Source organism: Salvelinus namaycush, chromosome 26 (assembly GCF_016432855.1).
Source record: "Salvelinus namaycush isolate Seneca chromosome 26, SaNama_1.0, whole genome shotgun sequence".
Classification (NCBI taxonomy): Eukaryota; Metazoa; Chordata; class Actinopteri; order Salmoniformes; family Salmonidae; genus Salvelinus; species Salvelinus namaycush.
In genome coordinates, this window is record NC_052332.1 from 36,076,567 (window position 1) to 36,097,943 (window position 21,377).

The following is a 21,377-nucleotide window of genomic DNA, read 5'->3' on the forward strand; positions in this document are numbered from 1 at the left end:
AACTCACTGCCTTCCTGAAGACAAATAATGTATACGAAACGCTCCAGTCTGGTTTTAGACTCCATCATAGTACTGAGACTGCACTCAGTACTATGACGGGTAGTAAATGACCTTTTAATGACGTCAGACCAAGGCTCTGCCTCTGTCCTCGTGCTCCTAGACCTTAGAGCCACCTTCGACACCACCGATCATCACATTCTTTAGGAGACATTGGAAACCCTAATTGGTCTACATGGACAAGTTCTTTCCTGGTTTAGATCTTATCTGTCAGAAAGATATTAGTTTGTCTCTGTATATGGTTAGTCCTCTTGTCGGTGTTCCGTAAGGTTACGTTTTAGCACAACTATTGTTTTCACTATATATTCTACATCTTTGTGATGTCATTCGGAAACACAATGTCAACTTTCACTGCTATGCGTATGACTCACAGCTGTACATTTTGATGAAACATGGTGTAAAAAATGGCCGTCCTACTCCTCTCCTCTCTACCTAACTTCCCCTCACAGTCCCTTCAGTTTCCCTTAAGTCCCGTTAGTTTGGCTGCTCAGCCTACCTTAGTTATCCCTCACCCATCATTGTCCTGCCATTCCCAACCAATCAGAGGGCATGGAAATAAGCCTTGAATTGTACATCGCATCTCCTCTCATTCTATCTTGGTTCGTGCAGGTGACTGTGACCTCCTCCTCCGACCACTTGCCGGTACGCCTAGAACATTGCCCTGGGAACCAAGAGGAGTATCTCAGTTTCAAGGTCTCAGCTTTGAGAGAAGCCTTGTCAGTAACATGCAGTAACCAACATTAATAAGTATATAAGGACTGAAAGGGAAAGCCCTTTTCGGAGTTTTAATCAAGTTTGAATTGAGTTTGTGAACATCTCCGGACGTTATAATAAAGATTGATTAATTTACATTGAGTTTGAGTCCTTAGAGGTGAATTTCCACGACAACTTCATGTTACTTTGATACGTTTCAGCCATATGTTCTACTGAATGACTGTTAGTATTCTTTAATAACTCTTAAGGATCTTTACATATCGGTGTCCCACCCACGGGAAGGTTGAGCTATTGTGCGCTAATGCGATTAGCATGAGATTGTAAGTAACAAGAGCATTTCCCAGGACATATACATATCTGGTATTGGCAGACAGCTTAAATTCTTGTTAATCAAGCTGCACTGTCCAATTTACAGTAGTTATTACAGTGAAAGAATACCATGCTATTGTTTGAGGAGAGTGCACAGTTATGAACTTGAAAAGTTATTAATAAACCAATTAGGCACATTCGGGCAGTCTTGATACAACATTTTGAACAGAAATGCAATGGTTATTTGGATCAGTCTAAAACTTTGCACATACACTGCTGCCATCTAGTGGCCAAAATCTAAATTGCGCCTGGGCTGGAATAATACATTATGGCCTTTCTCTTGCATCTCAAAGATGATGGTACAAAAAAATGTACCAATTTTTTTCCCTTTGTACTGTCTTTTACCAGATCTAATGTGTAATATTCTCCAACATTAATTTCACATTTCCACAAACTTCTAAGTATTTGCTTTCAAATGCTATCAAGAATATGTATATCCTTGCTTCAAAAATTTAAAAATTAAAAATTAAATGAAAAGGTCCTGAGCTACAGGCAGTTAGATTTGGGTATGTCATTTTAGGCGAAAATTGAAAAAAGGGGCGGATCCTTCAGATTGATGTTAGAGTTGCCAATGCTGCTTTACATATTGTTTATAGTATGTAGTATTATTCCATACTGCCATAAGTGTTATTATTGCAAGTGCTGAACAAATAATCATAGTGACTACGTCCGTCTCAGCTCGCTTATTCAAATCAAATCAATGTCTTAATCAAAGTTATGGCTTGCTTCTTATACGCTCATCGTTCCCTTATGCCATAGTTTGTACATCTCAATTGTTATATATATAGGTCTTATATAGGTCTATCACATCAGTATCTTACTCATAATTTTAGGCAATGTTGCCATTATGCATTTCCTTTTTTTGCTAACTTTGTGTATTATAATTAGCTCATGTGCTTTTCTACATGAGGAGGGGATACTATTTAATGTGGTTGGGTCTGTTACTATGTTTGCCAGTGACAGTCTCTTTCCTTTCAAATTTTTTTTTCTTAAACAAAAAGTTCAGTAGTAGAACAATATAATTCCAGTTCATATTGGGAGGGCTGTTTTGTCTGTATATTGTCTAAAAATGTGGATACTCGTGTTGGTATTTTCTTTCCTTTTTAGACCACATAATAAAATACTTCAAATGGTAGGCTAACCACGTCTCTCTCTCTCGCTTTCTCACTCTCTCTGGGTATAGTAACTTAAAGAAGCAGTTATTATCCAGTTACACAAATCCACAAGGAGCCAGTAGAAAACATATTTATTTAGCAAGTCAGCCATATCAGCTATGGTTTTTAAAAACACACATCACGACAAGAGAGACAACACAGCACTACATAAAGAGAGACCTAAGATGACAACATAGCATGGCAGAAACACACGACAACACAGCATGGTAGCAACACAACATGGTAGCAACACAACATGGCAGCAGCACAAAACAGGGTACAAACATTGTTGGACACAGACAACAGCACAAAGGGCAAGACTGTAGAGACAACAATACATCACGCAAAGCAGCCACAACTGTCAGTAATTGTGTCCATGATTTAGTCTTTGAATGAAGAGATTGAGATAAAACTGTCCAGGTTGAGTGTTTAATGCATCTCGTTCCAGTCGCTAGCTGCAGCGAACTGAAAAGACAAGCGACCCAGGGATGTGTGTGCTTTGGGGACCTTTAACAGAATGTGACTGGCAGAACGGGTGTTGTATGTGGAGGATGAGGGCTGCAGTAGATATCTCAGATAGGGGGGAGTGAGGCCTAAGAGGGTTTTATAAATAAGCAACAACCAGTTGCTCTTGCGACGGGTATACAAAGATGACCAGTTTACCGAACAGTATAGAGTGCAGTGATGTGTCCTATAAGGAACATTGGTGGAAAACTTAAGTGGAATATATCTACAACTTTTTCAAAATGTAAAAAAAAATGGATCAACCTACCACAAAATTGTTTTGCTGAAATATCTCCAAAAGTTGTCATGACACTGAGGATTTTTGTTTTGTTCAGCAAGAACAGTGACAGGCAGGGAAAGTTTTGGGGAAATAATTTGGTGACATCTTGTGGTCTTTATGTAAATTACAGGGGTCTAGTTACCCCCTACTACCCTTGGCCTATGTGAATTATTAATAATACAAAAGCCTGCTGGTAAAAGCCTTACGAGTAGACCATTTAGAAACCTTCTATGGATATAGGCTACTTGGCGAATGCATGGCCAGAATAAGAAAAACACCAGACTGCTGTTGATGCAGGGTTCATTATAGCATGGTAAGGGCATATAGCCTACATGTTTGTTTTTTTACACACATCCAAAATAATAACAGGAGCTGTCTAAAATAATGTAATAGCCTAAGTAGATAAAACGGGGATGTCCGCTCACTCTTACCATACAGACTCATATTTATTTTAAAGTGATCTCAAGAGCCAAACCCTATTGCTAGTCTTGATTACTTGGCAAATACATTGGGCAGGACAAAAAAACAGCCTACATTGAGAGGAGGAGTGGCTATGCTTGGTTTAGAGGTTATGGGCACAAAAAGCACATCTCCCTTGTTCCATGTTTATATCCCTTACAAAAAAAGTTTTCAGTTTTGAAACAGCAGTAAAGGTGCAGTAACTGCAGTCTACTGTGGTATTTTGGACATAGTCATTTCAGATTACACTGCAAAAATGACTGTAGTAAAAAAAACTATTATTTTGGACGCAGTATTTGCAGCATAGTTCACTCTGACCGCAATGTTTTTTCATAAGGGTGGGCATAAGACACGTTTTCCTACTTTTCAGCTCAATGCCTTTTTGAACATATGAACTTTCATGTGCCTTAATAACCAAGTCGTATCTAATCTGTAAAACTAAAAAAAATATGAAATCGAGAAGCTGTTTAGCAAACACAGAAAATACAGAACCTGCCCAGCCATGATTGGTTGAGATAGTGAGGGGGCTGGGACTTTCACGAGAAAGCGAGTCCATTCTGTCACTCAATGCTTATATTTCAAATGGCACGTCCTGATCTCTGCTACCGCGGATATTTGAAAGATCAATCATTGGATTTAATCATATTTTTCTTCATGGACAACATGCGAAGTGTAGCTACAGCTTTCAATAACAGTGTTATTCTGAATACAGCTGCTGTTATCGATACAGCTTGTGTCTACTGTACTGTTGGCAAAAGCAGTCTGGTTGAAGCCGAGTGGGAATGATTATTTAGAAAAGGTTTCAGTCTGCCATGAATCATCATCATAATCCATACACAGCAGGTGCACTGTATCAAAACGTAGTTTTCATTGTTAGCTATTAGTTAGTTAGGTAACGTTATACAGGTAACAGGTAAGTTATTGCCAGCTAGCTACAGTGGCTGAGCTGGCCAGTTACATTGTGCTGTTAATGTTGATTGCTGATGTGCTAAATCATGCATGATATGATGATAATCTTTGTCATGTTTAACCAGTTAGCTACTGAAAATAGGCTTACCGAGAGACTGAAAAACAGCTTCTATCTCAAGGCCATCAGACTGTTAAATAGCCATCACTAGCACATAGAGGCTGCTGCCTATAGACGTGAAATCACTGGCCACTTTAATAAATGGAACACTAGTCACTTTAATAATGTCTACATATCTTGCATTACCCATCTCATATGTATGTACTGTATCCTATATTATTCTACTGTATCTTGTTCTATGTCGCTCTGACATTGCTTGTCCATATATTTTTATATTCTTAATTCCATTCCTTTACTAGACGTGTGTATTGGGTATATGTTGTGTAATTGTTAGATATTACTGCACTGTCGGAGCCAGAAGCACAAGCAGTTTGCTACACCCGCAATAACATCTTCCACAATACACTTTGATTTGATTTGAAATAGCCACTGTGCTGTGAATGCTAATTGATTAGCAAGCTAATCAAACCCAATGTTAAGTGATAGGGACACATGCTAAGCTAACTAGCCACAATGAAATGATAGTTAAATAGCTATCTACATTGAACAAAAATATAAACGCAACATGCAAACAATTTCAGCGATTTTACTGAGTTACAGTTCATATAAGGAAATCAGTCAATTAAAATAAATGCATTAGGCTCTAATCTATGGATTTCACATGACTGTGAGTACAGATATGCATTTGTTGGTCACAGATACCTTTGAAAGAAATGTAGGGTCGTGGATCAGAAAACCAGTCAGTATCTGGTGTGACCACTATTTGCCTCATGCAGCGTGACACATCTCCTTCACATCACTCTGTTGATTGTGGAATGTTGTCCCACTTTTTTATGGCTGTGCAAAGTTGCTGGATATTGGCGGGAACTGGAGCACGCTGTCGTACACGTCGATCCAGAGCATCCCAAACATGCTCGAAGCGGCTTGGTGATGTCAATGTTGTGAACAGAGTGCCCCATGGTGACGGTGGGGTTATGTTATAGGCAGGCATAAGCTACGGACAATGAACACAATTGTATTTTATCGATGGCAATTTGAATGCACAAAAATACAGTGACGGTGCAGCGGTCTGAGGCACTGCATCGCTAGGGTTTGATCCCAGGCTTTGTTGCAGCCGGCGGCGCACAATTGGCCCAGCGTTGTCCAGGTTAGGAGAGGATTTGGCCGGCCGGGATGTCCTTGTCCCATCTCGCTCTAGCGACTCCATGTGACAGGCCGGGCACATGCACGCTGACATCGGTCACCAACTGTACGGTGTTTCCGTACAGTAATGTATTTATTTAAATTGACTGATTTTCTCATATGAACTGTAACTCAGTAAAATCAGTGAAATTGTTGCATGTTGAGTTTATATTTTTGTTCAGTATATGGACATTGGACATGGACATTACATGTCCTGCTTCAAAGTGCAGGACAGAAATAGGCTCTCAGGCGAGATTAATTTGTTCATACCTACCTCGTACCCCTGTACATTGACTCTGTATGTAGTCTGGCTATTTTTATTTTTTTACTCATTGTAGGTTAAGTGCTCTTGAGTAAGCATTTTATGGTAAAGTCTACAGCTGTTGTTTTCAGTGCATGTGACAAATAAAATCGGATTTGATCCTGACCTGAACCAAAGTCACAACGGATCTCATTTGATAGACCTAAGCCTGTGTTTGTCGGTTTTAAGTTTTTCCTAATTGTAGGCTGCCACCTTTAGTAGTCTTTTACTCTTTAAATATTTGATTGTTTTTTAAGCACTACCTCACTGCTTTAGCACATGGCCAGAGTCACGTGTTCTCATGGGAATTCTGTAAGAGATCCGTTGCTTAAGAGCGTGTGAACGAGGCTAAATGGCCGTAAACACTGTAGCTGGTCAATGTGAAAGGTTATCTTTATTATACAACAATAGGCAATTTAATACTGTTAATGGTTTGCCAAATGGGGGAACTTGGTGAGATAACGTTCAGAGAATCCATTTAGGCAGTTTGGTAAAATTATTACTTTTCTAAATATGTTTCCCAATGATTAGAGCAAGGTTGAAAATCGCAGCAAAATGTTTAAATGCCCTTTTCTCCTAAATGGTATTATACTTGTATCAATTTTAAAAGCAGCATTACCTTCCCATGTTTCTCCAATTACAAGGTATGATAAACCATTTAGAAGTCCAATTACAAGGTATGATAAACCATTTAGAAGTCTGTACTTTTATCCATAAAATAAATAAATACAAATCTAATTTTGGAACATAAGCCCGAAAAGAGATGGTGGGTCACATGTAAGACAGGTAAATGACCAATCATGGTGCTAAAATAGAGAACTTGCTTTAACAGGTTGAATAAGCAAACGAGCGTGCGATTGACAATTACACTGGTTTAACGCCAGCCAACAATAGAGCCCGGTGGGTAAAAGCAGGTGAGCTGGTTCTACTCTTTTTGGCAATATTCTGGTGAAAAATTTAGAGGGTCAAGCATAACACGCCAACCCTGTTACCTATACATAGATAGACAGGCTAGAAATGCTTTTTGTGACGCATTTGGATTTATGGTTGATTTTAAGATTAAATCGCTACTTTATTTGTCACTTAATAAGTGACTGTTGTGGGGGTTGTAGAGCAAAACCACCGACATGTACATGTTCGTGAGAGTAATCTTTTAATATTTTGTATGTCAAACCGTTCGGACATTAGACGTTTTCGTGGGAAGACAAATTTTCGCGATGTATCATGTTCTGACAAACACTACTTTAGCTCCTCCACCAATGCGTTGAATTGAGACTCCGCCAATACAAAAAAACATATACCTTTAGCTTTATATGGGGATGTTTAATTATGTTAATTTGATTTCCGTAGGGCCGCGAAAATTGACTCGAGGGTTAAGGGGGCTGAATTTCCTGATTTGCCCTAGCTTTTCGTCTTGGTCATTAAGAAATGAAGCGGCCATGACTGATTCAGACTGAAACCAGACAAGAGTTGTCTTGGGTGGTTTGTGACGTGGCAAACGTTTGTACATTAACTCTGCCAAAACCATACACCGTTACAGCCGCTCACCCATCTAGATAACCGAGAAACAGTCTAACCAGGTCTTGAAGTCGCCAAGGCAAACTTCTTTCTACAATTTGCTTCAGCCGGCTAGTGTGCGAACAGGGCAAATTTGGTTTGACATTGGATAGCTTATCTCTGGGGCTAGTTACGGGATCGTCAATAAATTACACAATGTAATTGTAACTATTTTCATGTTGCACATCTTTTAGTTGTCTCATTAAATGCTTTCAATATTTATATGAATTTCTACAATTTATAGTTTGTAAAGAGTTAAGTCATTTTGAAATATGCAGCTATTGACATTTTAAAAATATTGTATTAAGTATATTGTGTAATTTACTGATGGTCCCTAACCAGCCCTGTACCAAATTGACCATTACTTGAGCACTGTGGGCATGTGGGAAGGATTGAAATAAACCCAACCAGAGGAACACTGTTAAAGGTACCCTTCATTCCGTGACTTACATTTTTTTTTTCTTATCTCACAAATCTCAATTTTGGACGAGACTTATTTTATGACCAAAATTATCCAATTTACACTTTGTAGTAAATTTTAACACTATAATAAATGTTTCTGACTCATATGTCACAGGCCGTTTTCAAAATGAGAAGTTGTTTTTCAGGGGCAGTCGCTCTTTAACCTCATGAGATGGGAATTTTTATTTATTTTTATGAAGCTGAACAAGTGCTCTTTATGACAAATGTTAAAATTAAAATGATGTGAAATCAAGTTTTATTTATATATATATATATATACACAGTACCAGTCAAAAGTTTGAACACGATCTCATTCAAGGGTTTTTCTTTATTTTTTACAATGTTCTACATTGTATAATAATCGTGAAGACATCAAAACTATGAAATAACACATATGGAATCATGTAGTAACCAAAAAAGTGTTAAACAAATCAAAATATTTTATATTTGAGATTCTTCAAAGTAGCCACCTTTTGCCTTGACAGCTTTGCACACACTTGGTATTCTTTCCATGAGGTAGTCACCTGGAATGCATTTCAATTAACAGGTGTGCCTTGTTAAGTTCATTTCTGGAATTTCTTTCCTTCTTAATGCGTTTCGGCCAATCAGTTGTGTTGTAACAAGGTATGGGTTGGGGGTATGCAGAAGATAGCCCTATCTGGTAAAAGTCCATATTATTGCAAGAACAGCTCAAATAAGCAAATAGAAATGACAGTCCATCATTATTTTAAGACATGAATGTCAGTCAATCCGCAAAATGTCAAGAACTTTGAAAGTTTCTTCAAGTGCAGTCGGAAAAACCATCAAGCGCTATGATGAAACTGGCTCTCATGAGGACCGCCACAGGAAAGGAAGCACCAGATTTACCTCTACTGCACAGGATAAGTTCATTATAGTTACCAGCCTCAGAAATTGCAGCCCAAATAAATTCAGACATCTCAGCATCAACTGTTCAGAGGAGACTGTGTGAATCAGGCCTTCATGATACAATTGCTACAAAGAAACCATTACTAAAGGACACCAATAAGAAGACTTGCTTGGGTGAAGAAACACGAACAATGGATATTAGACTGGTGGAACAAATTTTAGATTTTTAGTTCCAACCCCTGTGTCTTTGTGAGACGCAGAGTAGGTGAACGGATGATCTCTGCATGTGTGGTTCCCACTGTGAAGCATGGAGGAGGTGTGGGGGTGCTTTGCTGGTGACACTGTCAGTGATTTACTTAGAATTCAAGGCACGCTTAACCAGCATGGCTCCCACAGCATTCTGCAGCGATACGCCATCCCATCTGGTTTGATCTTAGTCCCACTATCATTTGTTTTTCAACAGGAAAATTACCCAACACACATCCAGGCTGTGTAAGGGCTATTTTACCAAGAAGAAGAGTGACGGAGTGCTGCATCAGAGGACCTGGCCTGTTCAATCACCCAACCTCAACCCAATTGAGGTGGTTTGGGATGAGTTGGACCGCAGGGTGATGTAAAAGCAGCCAAGTGCTCAGCATATGTGGGAACTCCTTCAAGACTGTTGGAAAAGCATTCCAGGTGAAGCTGGTTGAGAGAATGCCAAGAGAGTGAAAAGCTGTCATCAAGGCAAAGGGTGGCTACTTTGAAGAATCTAAAATATTTTGATTTAACACTTTTTTTTAGTTACTACATGATTCCTTATGTGTTTATTATTCTACAATGTAGAAAATAGTAAAAATAAAGAAAAACCCTTGAATGAGTAGGTTTGTCCAAACATTTTACTGGTACTGTATATATATTTTTTTACCAAGTGACACTTCTCAAAAGGCACCGAATTGGTGGAACGACCTCTCTCTTTTGTACTCTCCCTCCCATGTCTTGCCTCTTATCTCTCTCACACATTTGCTCCTCATCCCTTCTGAAATGGTGTATGTGTAGCTTGGCATTGTTATATGATGACAGGGCAGTATAAACAGATAGGTATCGTACGTCATGTCTGTAATCTGTCTCTGATTGTGTTAGGACATCAAAGGTCCATTTCCCTCAAGCCCTGAAATGTTGACGTGCCCGTATCCAGGCTACCATCACCGTAGCAATAGAAGTTAAAGGGAGAAAAAAAGGTGAGGGTGCAGCCTCCTCTGACATCACTCGATGACATCACACAAGATATGTTGGTCCTATTCTGGTTACTCAAAGTTCAGGAAAAACCAGTTGGTAAACATTCTGTGTTTTGTTCCCTCCCCTTCTCACTCTCTATTTTTCTCTCACTCTGTCATAGCCTCTTCTCACTGCCAGTCTTTTTTTTTTTGTCCCAGTGAGATTGTGAGCTCCTCTCTTCAATTCTCTCTCGAACTCTCCTCTTGTCGGTTTACTGTTTGGTGGTTGTGACCCCTCTATTATACCATGGGAGACCCTGTGCCTTTCTCCATCCTGAACGAGAGACTGAGACCACAGTTCACTGCCATGGAACAACTCTGCTACTCCCTGCACACCCTGGAAGATGGACACCAGCTGCCTGGCACTGTCTGTGGCAGTTCAACCACACGGTCTACAATACTGAGAGATGAAATACAAACACAGGACGATTCAAGCTCGACCATGACTGAACCAGAGGATGACCCAGAGAAGGAGGATGTGGTCACAGAAGGGTCGACTTCGCTGACCGAAGAGGGGGACAATTGTCATGATCTGTTGACCATGACCAGTACCTGTTTGATGCCGTCTTTGACCGCAGAAGATGCTGGTTCTGGTGAGCTGGCCATGGTCAAGGAGAGTTTGGCCATAGAGAATGGCGATCCAGGTGGTTTGACCATGGTCAGTGAGGGAGATGGTTCTGATGAAGTCAGTGAGGATAAGAGCCCTTTCAGACGGAGCTACGTAGACAGAACCTTACCGGACCTCATCAGGAGTGAACGACAGCTCGGCAGACGCAGAACATTAGGACCAGTGTCAGACACGGTGAGAGAGTGAGGACGGACAAAAATAACATGTGTGTGCTGTGCAGCCAAGAAAGTATATTGAATGTAATTTGACGCAGTACTTGTTATGGTTTTCAAAGATCTTGGACCAGAACAGATCTTTCACCTCGTTCAGTACAAGTGTGTCATACTCTGCTATAGAATGTTATCAGCTCATGGAGACAGGTTTGATTTGTGGCTGAAGGGAATATTGTTGTCTCTCTTTGGGCTCTTATCAGTGAGGGGCCTGGTGTATCTGTGTGCGTGTGTAATATGAGCTGTCACATGCGTATCCAGTACAACAGGATTTGTCTCTGCTGTGTCATCTTCCAGGAATCTGGATTAGCACTGTTTACAACTGAGCCTGAGTTTTTCATGACACCATTTATTCTTAGCTGAAGGGTGTGCGCGTGTGGTTAAAAGTAGTGCCTCGGGAGGTGGTGTGTGTGTGTGTTTTGCATGTAACACTGTCTGTGTGTGTCTAGTTGAAGGGAAGAGGAAATTCAGCAACACCTGTAGGAATTTGTTAAACATGCTTCTTTACAAACGTGTTTGTGTGTAGTTGAAGGAAGTGCGTCGGGAGGTGGCGCTGTCAGTGAGACGCAGTCTGAGGCTGAAGGCTCAGGTGGACAAACTACAGGAGAACAGAGACGAACCGGGATGGAGCCAACACAGGGAGAAGGTAACACACACACTTCAAATACAGTCAAGCATAACCATATATTTGAAAAGTAATTTCAAAGGTCATGCAATTGTTGAAACATACAGAAACAAGATCAGTGTGATGTATAGAGGCTGAATAACAAGAATCACATGACAACAGGGCTTGAATGGAGTCTGGGAGTAGGCTAACAGGACTGAATCCTTTCTGTTACTGTGAAGCACGTCACCTTTAGAAGTCTGTGTTTATGTTGAACTCTTTCCCCTCCCTCATCCTTCTCTCACCCCCTTCCTCCCTCAGGAAATAAAGCTCTGCCTCGGGTTCTGCTGTGGTACAGTGGTTGCACAGCCTTTCCTCTATAGGGAGGCTGTGCTCACTGAGCCTGTACTTTTTCAAAGTTTTTCTAAGGTTTTAATCAGTAACCGTGGTCAAACAGTTTGCCATGGTGTACTGTCGATTTATAGCCAGATAGCACAGGATTTTGCTTTGTGCTTGTTTTTCCCAATAGGTAATGTAGTTTTTGTTTTGACTGTGTCATTTGGTTTATTCTGATTGATTGGATGTTCTGGTCCTGAGGCTTCAGTGTATTAGTAGAACCGATTTGTGAACTCAGGCCCAGTTGGATGAGGGAAATATTTTCTGGCATTGCAGGGCTTGGTAAATTATTTGAAGGGGTCACCATATTTGAGATGTTTTCAAAACTTCATTTATCTTTTTTTTGTTATTATTAGTGGATATTGGCCTAATTCTGCCCTGCATGCATTGTTGTAGTTTTCCTCTGGACATGTACTGTAGGTGTTTGCCCCATTGGGTGAAATCTTGTTTTGCAAGTGGACTCCACACCTCGCTGCCATAAAGTACAATTGATTCAATTACATATTCAATTAGTTTTAGCCAAACTGTACGAGGTATTTCTATTTGGATTCGTTTTTTAGTGGTGTAGAATGCCCTGCATGCTTTCTCTCTCAATTCATTCACTGCCTCATTAAGGTGTCCAGTTGAGCTTATTTTTAAACCTAAGTAATTGTAGTGTGTGCAGTACTCTGCATATTTTGTACCAATCGAGAACTTTGGTCTAATTCCCTAAGATCTTCTCTGGAAAATCATTGTTTTAGTCTTTTGGGGATTTACTGCCAAGGCCCAGGTCTGGCAGTACTGCTCTAGGTGATGTGCTGTGGGTTTCAGCAGGCACAGATCATCTGCGAAGAGCAGGCATTTAACCTCTGTATTGTGGAGACCAACAACAGGGGCTGAGGATTTTTCTAGAATAGTGGCCAAGAGCGCAGGGCTGCGATTGCAACCCTGGCAAAGGCCAGGCCCCTGGTTAAATAATTTCTTGCCAATTCTGATGCTCCATTTATTGCCAAGGATTTAATTGTCATGTCGTGAGATGTTTTTGGTAGATATCCAATTTGACTTTTAGTCAAGACATTGTGCTTATTAAGGAAGTTTAGAACTCTTACATTTATAATACTACAGAAAACTTTCCCCATGTTACTGTTCAAACAAATACCTCTGTAATTGTTAGGGTCAAATTTGTCTCCGTTCTTAAAGATTGGGGTTATGAGTCCTTGGTTCCTGACGTCAGGGAAGTAACCTACACTCAGGTTCAAATTAAACAGTTTTAATATAGCCAATTGGAATTTTGCTGGAATTTTGCTTTGCTGTGTGTGTTCCCAAACAAGGACCAGTTGCGTTCTGAGGCGGCTGATGTTGGTGGGATTTGGAAGATGGAGGCAACAGGGGAAAGAGCCTCAGATCCACAAAGTCTCTTCCACCAGGTGGCTGATGAGATGTTGGCACGACTGCCATATTGCATCTCCATCCCAAAGCCCTTGCTTGGAAGTGTACTTCACCAGACTGCCAAGAATCTTGCCCTCATCCAGGCCAAGGTGGCGAGACACGGTAGTGATGACACCATAGGCCTTGTTGATCTCTGGACTAGACAGGATGCTCTTGCCAGCATACTTGGGGTCCAACATGTACGCTGTGGCGTGTATGGGCTTCAGGCAGAAGTCTTCACGCTCTTTGATGCATTTCAGAATTGCAGTTTCTTCTGCTTGGAGCAACAGTGAAGTGGGCAGGGCAGTACGGATTTCTTCTCTTACATCTGCAAGCAGAGTCTGAACATCAGACAGGATGGCATTGTCTCCCTCAACCCGTGCAATGGCTACTGCTATAGGTTTCAGGAGTTTCAGGCTGCTTACCACCATCTCCCAAAATACATCATCCAGGAGGATCCTCTTGATGGGGCTGTCCATATCTGCAGACTGATATGGCCATTTCTTCGAGAGATTCCTATCCTTCCAGGACTGTCAAACATGATGACAACACAACCCCAATGGGTGTTGCTGGGCAGCTTCAATGTGGTGTTCTTATTCTTCTCACTTTTCTTAGTGAGGTAGATTGCTGCTATAACTTGATGACCCTTCACATACCTAACCATTTCCTTGGCTCTCTTGTAGAGTGTATCCATTGTTTTCGGTGCCATGGTGTCCTTGAGGAGCAGATTCAATGCATGAGCAGCACAGCCAATGGGTGAGATGTGAGGGTAGGACTCCTCCACTTTAGACCAAGCAGTCTTCATGTTCGCAGCATTGTCTCACCAGTGCAAATACCTTTTGTGGTCCAAGGTCATTGATGACTGCCTTTAGCTCATCTGCAATGTAGAGACCGGTGTGTCTGTTGTCCCTTGTCTGTGGTGTCTGATTCATAATTTTCACCCCAAATGGAAGTAGATGGAATTTTGTCAGAGGTTGCTTGTTGTGAGCGCTGAGGGAACTTTATGCACTTGGCCAGATGATTCTGCATCTGTTGCATTCTTCACATATGATTTGGCACAGTGTTTGCAAATGTACACAGCTTTTCCTTCTAAATTAGCTGCAGTCTCCACACATCAGATGGTGGCATTTCCCTGTAAAGATTAGAAAAAAATGAGTAAAAAAACAAATACAATTCCATGTACAGATGAATAGTTAAGCAGTTAGATTACACAACTTCTTTGTAAGATAAATGAAACATCCACCATTCCAGTGTTTAATTGCTATATTGTAATTACTTCCCCACCATGGCCTATTTATTGCCTTACCTCATTTGCACTAACTATATAGACTTTTTCTTTTTTTTCTACTGTATTATTGACTGTATGTTTTTGTTTATTCCATGTGTAACTCTGTTGTTGTATGTGTCAAATTGCTATGCTTTATCTTGGCCAGGTCGCAGTTGCAAATGAGAACTTGTTCTCAACTAGCCTACCTGGTTAAATAAAGGTTAATATATATATTTAAATGTATGGAAACAGGTGAATTAACACTCAGTTAGCAGGCTCAAGCAAGCGAAAACCCACATGGTAGCAAAAACTAACTAGCAGAAATTGTTAAGAAGTTAGAAATGATTTAAACACACTTTGCTGTATTTACTAATTAACAAAAAATTATATATGTCATAAAATATTCACCCCATCCAGTATTGCAATCAAAACTTACCAGAAAGCATGTTGTCCTTGGCTCAGACAGTGTAGTAGTGTGGGCTCTGTAGCATCTCATTAGTGTGCAAGATCTTGAGAATCAGCTGTACATGTGATGGAAGAGTGCACTGTGCATGCAGAGGGTTGCAATTCCATTGGATTGGGGATAGTGTAACCAAAAATAGCCCCAAGACTTAGAATTGCCTTGTGTATCCCACAAAAAAAGGTGCAGTGTTATAAGCTAACTTTTCTGATGAATTTAAGAAAAATTCCCCAAATTCCAGGGATTAACTTCCTAGCAAGCTAACTGACAAATTTGAACTTAGCTAGCTAGCACGATCAAGATGGCTTTAAAAAAAAAAAAAAAACTCACTCTGTCAATCTTTTCCTCGATCTTCAGTTGTCTAATTTGACTACTTATATTTTGTAGCACATTTTCCTCGTGATCTTAACAAACAAGTTATAAAAGTCAGGAGCTGTTCTTCTGCGTGAATGCCTTGACTGTTTCTCTCTCTCTAGGTTACAGAGGAGGTTCAGTCCGTTCTGAGGTTGTTGCTTCCTCTGACAGAAGCAGAGTCCAGCACAGTAGAACCATCTGTTCAGGAGAACAGTCTGGATACAGCGCTGGTCCTGCTGCAGAACGTCGCACGCAAACTAGCTCTCAGCCACACAGCACAGGTGAACCTAAACTAGCTCTCAGCCACACAGCACAGGTGAACCTAAACTAGCTCTCAGCCACACAGCACAGGTGAACCCAAACTAGCTTTCAGCCACACAGCACAGGTGAACCTAAACTAGCTCTCAGCCACTCAGCACAGGTGAACCTAAACTAGCTCTCAGCCACTCAGCACAGGTGAACCTAAACTAGCTCTCAGCCACACAGCACAGGTGAACCTAAACTAGCTCTCAGCCACTCAGCACAGGTGAACCTAAACTAGCTCTCAGCCACTCAGCACAGGTGAACCTAAACTAGCTCTCAGCCACTCAGCACAGGTGAACCTAAACTAGCTCTCAGCCACTCAGCACAGGTGAACCCTAAACTAGCTCTCAGCCACACAGCACAGGTGAACCTAAACTAGCTCCCAGCCACTCAGCACAGGTGAACCCTAAACTAGCTCTCAGACACACAGCACAGGTGAACCCTAAACTAGCTCTCAGCCACACAGCACAGGTGAACCTAAACTAGCTCTCAGCCACTCGGCACAGGTGAACCTAAACTAGCTCTCAGCCACACAGCACAGGTGAACTCTAAACTAGCTCTCAGCCACTCAGCACAGGTGAACCTAAACTAGCTCTCAGCCACTCAGCACAGGTGAACCAAAACTAGCTCTCAGCTACACAGCACAGGTGAACCAAAACTAGCTCTCAGCCACACAGCACAGGTGAACCTAAACTAGCTCTCAGACACACAGCACAGGTGAACCTAAACTAGCTCTCAGCCACTCAGCACAGGTGAACCCTAAACTAGCTCTCAGCCACACAGCACAGGTGAACCTAAACTAGCTCTCAGCCACACAGCACAGGTGAACCTAAACTAGCTCTCAGCCACACAGCACAGGTGAACCTAAACTAGCTCTCAGCCACACAGAACAGGTGAACCTAAACTAGCACTGAGCCACTCAGCACAGGTGAACCTAAACTAGCTCTCAGCCACTCAGCACAGGTGAACCTAAACTAGCTCTCAGCCACTCAGCACAGGTGAACCTAAACTAGCTCTCAGCCACACAGCACAGGTGAACTCTAAACTAGCTCTCAGCCACTCAGCACAGGTGAACCAAAACTAGCTCTCAGCTACACAGCACAGGTGAACCTAAACTAGCTCTCAGCCACACAGCACAGGTGAACCTAAACTAGCTCTCAGACACACAGCACAGGTGAACCTAAACTAGCTCTCAGCCACTCAGCACAGGTGAACCCTAAACTAGCTCTCAGCCACACAGCACAGGTGAACCTAAACTAGCTCTCAGCCACACAGCACAGGTGAACCTAAACTAGCTCTCAGCCACACAGCACAGGTGAACCTAAACTAGCTCTCAGCCACACAGAACAGGTGAACCTAAACTAGCACTGAGCCACTCAGCACAGGTGAACCTAAACTAACACTGAGCCACACAGCACAAGTTAGGCCAGGGTCCTCAAGGATGCATTTAGTTCCTCAGTTTCTAGTGAATGTGACCCAGGCTTGCACTCAGCCACTCACACACCTCTTAGGTGAGCTTAGATCCCACCCCCACAGGCAAACCCATAGAATACAAAGATTAGTAAATCTGTGCCTATCCAACAGTAGCTCGGAGGCTAACGGTTCATGTCAGATGAGTTTAGACACCGCCCCTCAGGTGAGCCCAGACTGGTTCCGTTCAGGTATGTGACCTGATGGGTTCAGTTAGCTCAAACTTGTTTCAATGGAATTTTAATTACTCGGTGGCATTTAAATGCCTCCCAGGCATAATGCATCACCACATGACTCCCAGGCGTAATGCATCACCACATGACTCCCAGGCATAATGCATCACCACATACACAGGTCAGAATACATCAGCAAACATTTTATTCCAACTAGCAGAAGAACTGATGTCATCAATAGTAAGAAACACCATTTTATGTCAATGTATTCCATAACTGTGAATATAAATAAAACAAACCTGCCTTTTTTCTCCCAACCACTCTCTCTTGTTTTGTTTTCCCCAGGATTCCCAGTTCTGGGTTAAAAAAGGGAATGGTGTGGATGACAGTGCTGTTCTACAACAGGCACTACGTGACAGAGACGATGCCATGGACAAGTGAGTACACACACACACACACACACACACACACACATTCACAGCAAAGAGAAGTGTCAATGCCTCCTCTAAGAGGGAACTGCATTGTTCCTGTAGAAAAATGACACATTGATGTTTTGTTTAGTTTTTTTCCCCCTTCCTGTTGAACAGGAAGAAGGCCATGGAGGCGGAGCTTCTCCGCAGTAAGACAGAGATGATGTTACTGAACAACCAGCTGTTGGAGGCTGTGCAGAAACGACTGGAGCTCTCACTGGAACTAGAGGCCTGGAAGGTACTAAAAGATGGTGGGAGGAGAGAAAGAGAGAGCGAGTCGTAAAAATGTATATGTCTGAGACATACAGTAGCAACATATGAGCTCAGCTGGGGAGAGGTTACGGTGGAAAACAAGCTCTCACTAATGAGGGACAATGGCAAATTACCCATGGTTTAACACACACGGTATAATGCATCCAGCCGGTACATGTCACCAGTGGTATCCTAGCATGATAATGGAGTAATAGAGCCTGGGGCCATCTGGTGGTGAGGGACCAGCTTCCTCTAATGGTGCAATATGACATCACATACACTAAAGTGACCAGAAGTATGTGGACACCTGCTCGTCGAACATCTCATTCCAAAATCATGGGCATTAATATAGAGTTGGTTCCCCCTTTACTGCTATGACGGCCTCCAGTCTTCGGGGAAGGCTTTCCACTAGATGTTGGAACATTGCAGCGGGGACTTGCGTCCATTCAGCCACAAGAGCATTAGTGAGGTCAGGCACTGATGTTGGGCGATTATGCCTGGCTTGCAGCTGGCATTCCAAGGTGTTCGATGGGGTTGAGTTCAGGGCTCTGTGCAGGCCAGTCAAGTTCTTCCACACCAATCTTGACAAACCATATCTGTTTGGACCTCACTTTGTGCACGGTCATTGTCATGCTGAAACAGGAAAGGGCCTTCCCCAAACTGTGGCCACAATGTTGGAATCATAGAATCGTCTAGAATGTCATTGTATGCTGTAGCGTTAAGATTTCCCTTCACTGGAACTAAGGGGCCTAGCCCAAACCATGAAAAACAGCCCCAGACCATTATTCCTCCTCCACCAAACTTTAGTTGGCACTATACATTTGGGCAGGTAACGTTCTCCTGGCATCTGCCAAACCCAGATTCGTCTGTCGAATTGCCAGATGGTGAAGTGTGATTCATCACTCCAGAGAATATGTTTCCACTGCTCTAGAGTCCAATGGCGGCACGCTTGACATCACTCCAGCCGGCGCATGGTGATCTCAGGCTTGTGTGTGGCTGCTCGGCCATAGAAACCCATTTATGGCTTCCCGAGTGGCTCAGTGTTGGGGTGTCATTACCGGCCGTTACCGGGAGTCCCATAGGGCGGCACACAATTGGCCCAGCATCATCCGGGTTAGGGGAAAGTTTGGCAGGGGTGGTTTACTTGACTCGTCACACTCTAGCGACTCCTTGTGGCGGGCCGGGCGTCTGCAGGCTGACTGTCGTAATTTGAAAGGTGTTTCACACATTGGTGCAGCTGGCTTCCGGGTTAAGTGAGCGGATGTTAAGAAGCGCAGTTTGGCGGACGCATGACTCGACTTTTGCCTCTGCCGAGCCCGTTGGGGAGTTGCAGTGATGAGACGAGTTCGTAATCACGGAATCTGAGAGAGAAATAAACTAAGAAACCGATTTCATAAAGCTCCTGAAGAACTGTTCTTGTGCTGACGTTGCTTCCAGAGGCAGTTTGGAATTCGGTAGTGTGTTGCAACTGAGGACAGACGATTTTTACGCACTTCAGCACTCGGCGGTCCCGTTCTGTGAGCTTGTGTGGCCTACCACTTCGTGGCTGATCTGTTGGTGCTCCTAGACGTTTCCACTTCACAATAACAGCACTTACAGTTGACCGGGGAAGCTCTAGCAGGGCAGAAATGTTATGAACTGAAAGGTGGCATCCTATGACGGTGCCACGTTGAAAGTCACTGAGTTCGCGCACTTTTTTTTTACCTCATCACTGGTCAGAATGTGTACCAAGTTTGATGTCTAACGCCTCGATCACACCGATAGCGTCATTGTATTTTCGTACACCGGAAGTGCATTCATTTCCAATGGAATGCTGCATATGTTGGATTTATCGAATGTATGCGCAGACAGTTTGACAGAAATGGTAAATGTTGAACTTTTGTTGCACACATCTAGATGACGCTGTAGGTGTTATCAAGGCATCAGAGGTAAAAGTTGCAGCAGTGGGCAGAAAAAGATAAATGCAATACTGGATTGCCATAATGAGAAATAATCCATCAATATTGTTGTTTTTTTACCATTAGTCAATAAAGATGTCAACAAATGTATTTCCGTGTGTCAGGACGACATCCAGAGGATCCTGCAGCAGCAGCTCCAGAGCCAGCAGGCAGCAGAACAAGCCCAGAGGAAACCCTCCCGTCTGGGGCTGCTGAGGAGGACTAAAGAACCCCCACAGAGGCCAGCCTCCACCCCTACCACCTTGACCTACACCCCTGCCCCCTCTCCGGCCCCTGTTACATGGAGGGACAGGCTGAAGAGGGGGAAGACGGGTCGTCATGGTGACCAGGATGCAGCGCAGGCGTCACCGGTGTCGCGGTCGTCGAGTAGCAGCAGCAGACTGGAGGGGTTTCATACCATAGACTTATAATACAACATAGCATGAGAGGGACAAATCATAGATACTTTATACATTTTTCAAACTGTTGATTCCTACTGGGAGAGATACATGGATTGAGCTGATAGTTGACATGCATTACACACATTCACATAAGTAGAGAATTAATCTGAGGAAAACATTATTCAGTGGTAATGGTTGCCTTCATACTACATTTGGGTTGAAGATTCCCTCCAACTGTAATCATTAATTATAGTATAACGCGTGTCTTTGATTAAAGTAATTTAAACGTCCTTCCAAATGCTGAGCGTGCCGTTTATTCTAGTCCACAGCTAAAAATTAGGGATTAAAACAGCCACAATGTCATCACAACTTCCCATTCTCCTTAACCCATAATATTTACCAAGTGCAGACTATCCGAGACAGGAAGACAAGACATGTTTTTTTCCCTTCAATTTTAATATACATCAGTAATACATAATTTAATATCTCAATTATTCACCCAATGTATCTCACAACTACATGACATTGAATGAACGTTACTGTGGCAAAGTTAAAATGCATAGGCCTATCGACAACTGAACAAGAGGATGAAAAGGCATGCTCGTAGTAAAATAGACTAAATTACTGTTTGTTTTATTTAGCCATGTTGAAATTGACAAACATTTCACCTCATACCTGGGTTAAAATAGTATTGGTTTACTTTAGGTGTGCACTTGATTGAGCTTGTACAGTGTTAATGGAACCAATGGAATAGTCCCAAAAGTGCAAACCCCATCAACCCAGGTTCAATAGACACATTCTTGACCAACAGAAAGCCAATATGAACCCTGGGGTCTGAGTATGATTGGTAGGGGATT

General features: G+C 42.3%; 1 protein-coding gene across 1 annotated transcript; it reads left to right on the plus strand.

The window, feature by feature from the left end:
* The first annotated feature begins 10,318 nt into the window (after positions 1-10,318).
* bicdl2l (bicaudal-D-related protein 2-like) lies at positions 10,319-20,807 on the plus strand. The gene is made up of 6 exons (XM_038965330.1): positions 10,319-10,991; positions 11,553-11,672; positions 15,637-15,795; positions 17,806-17,897; positions 18,048-18,168; positions 20,245-20,807. Exons 1-6 carry the CDS (start codon positions 10,437-10,439, stop codon positions 20,548-20,550), a joined length of 1,353 nt encoding a protein of 450 aa, XP_038821258.1. The 5' UTR covers positions 10,319-10,436; the 3' UTR covers positions 20,551-20,807.
* The last annotated feature ends 570 nt before the right edge of the window (positions 20,808-21,377 follow it).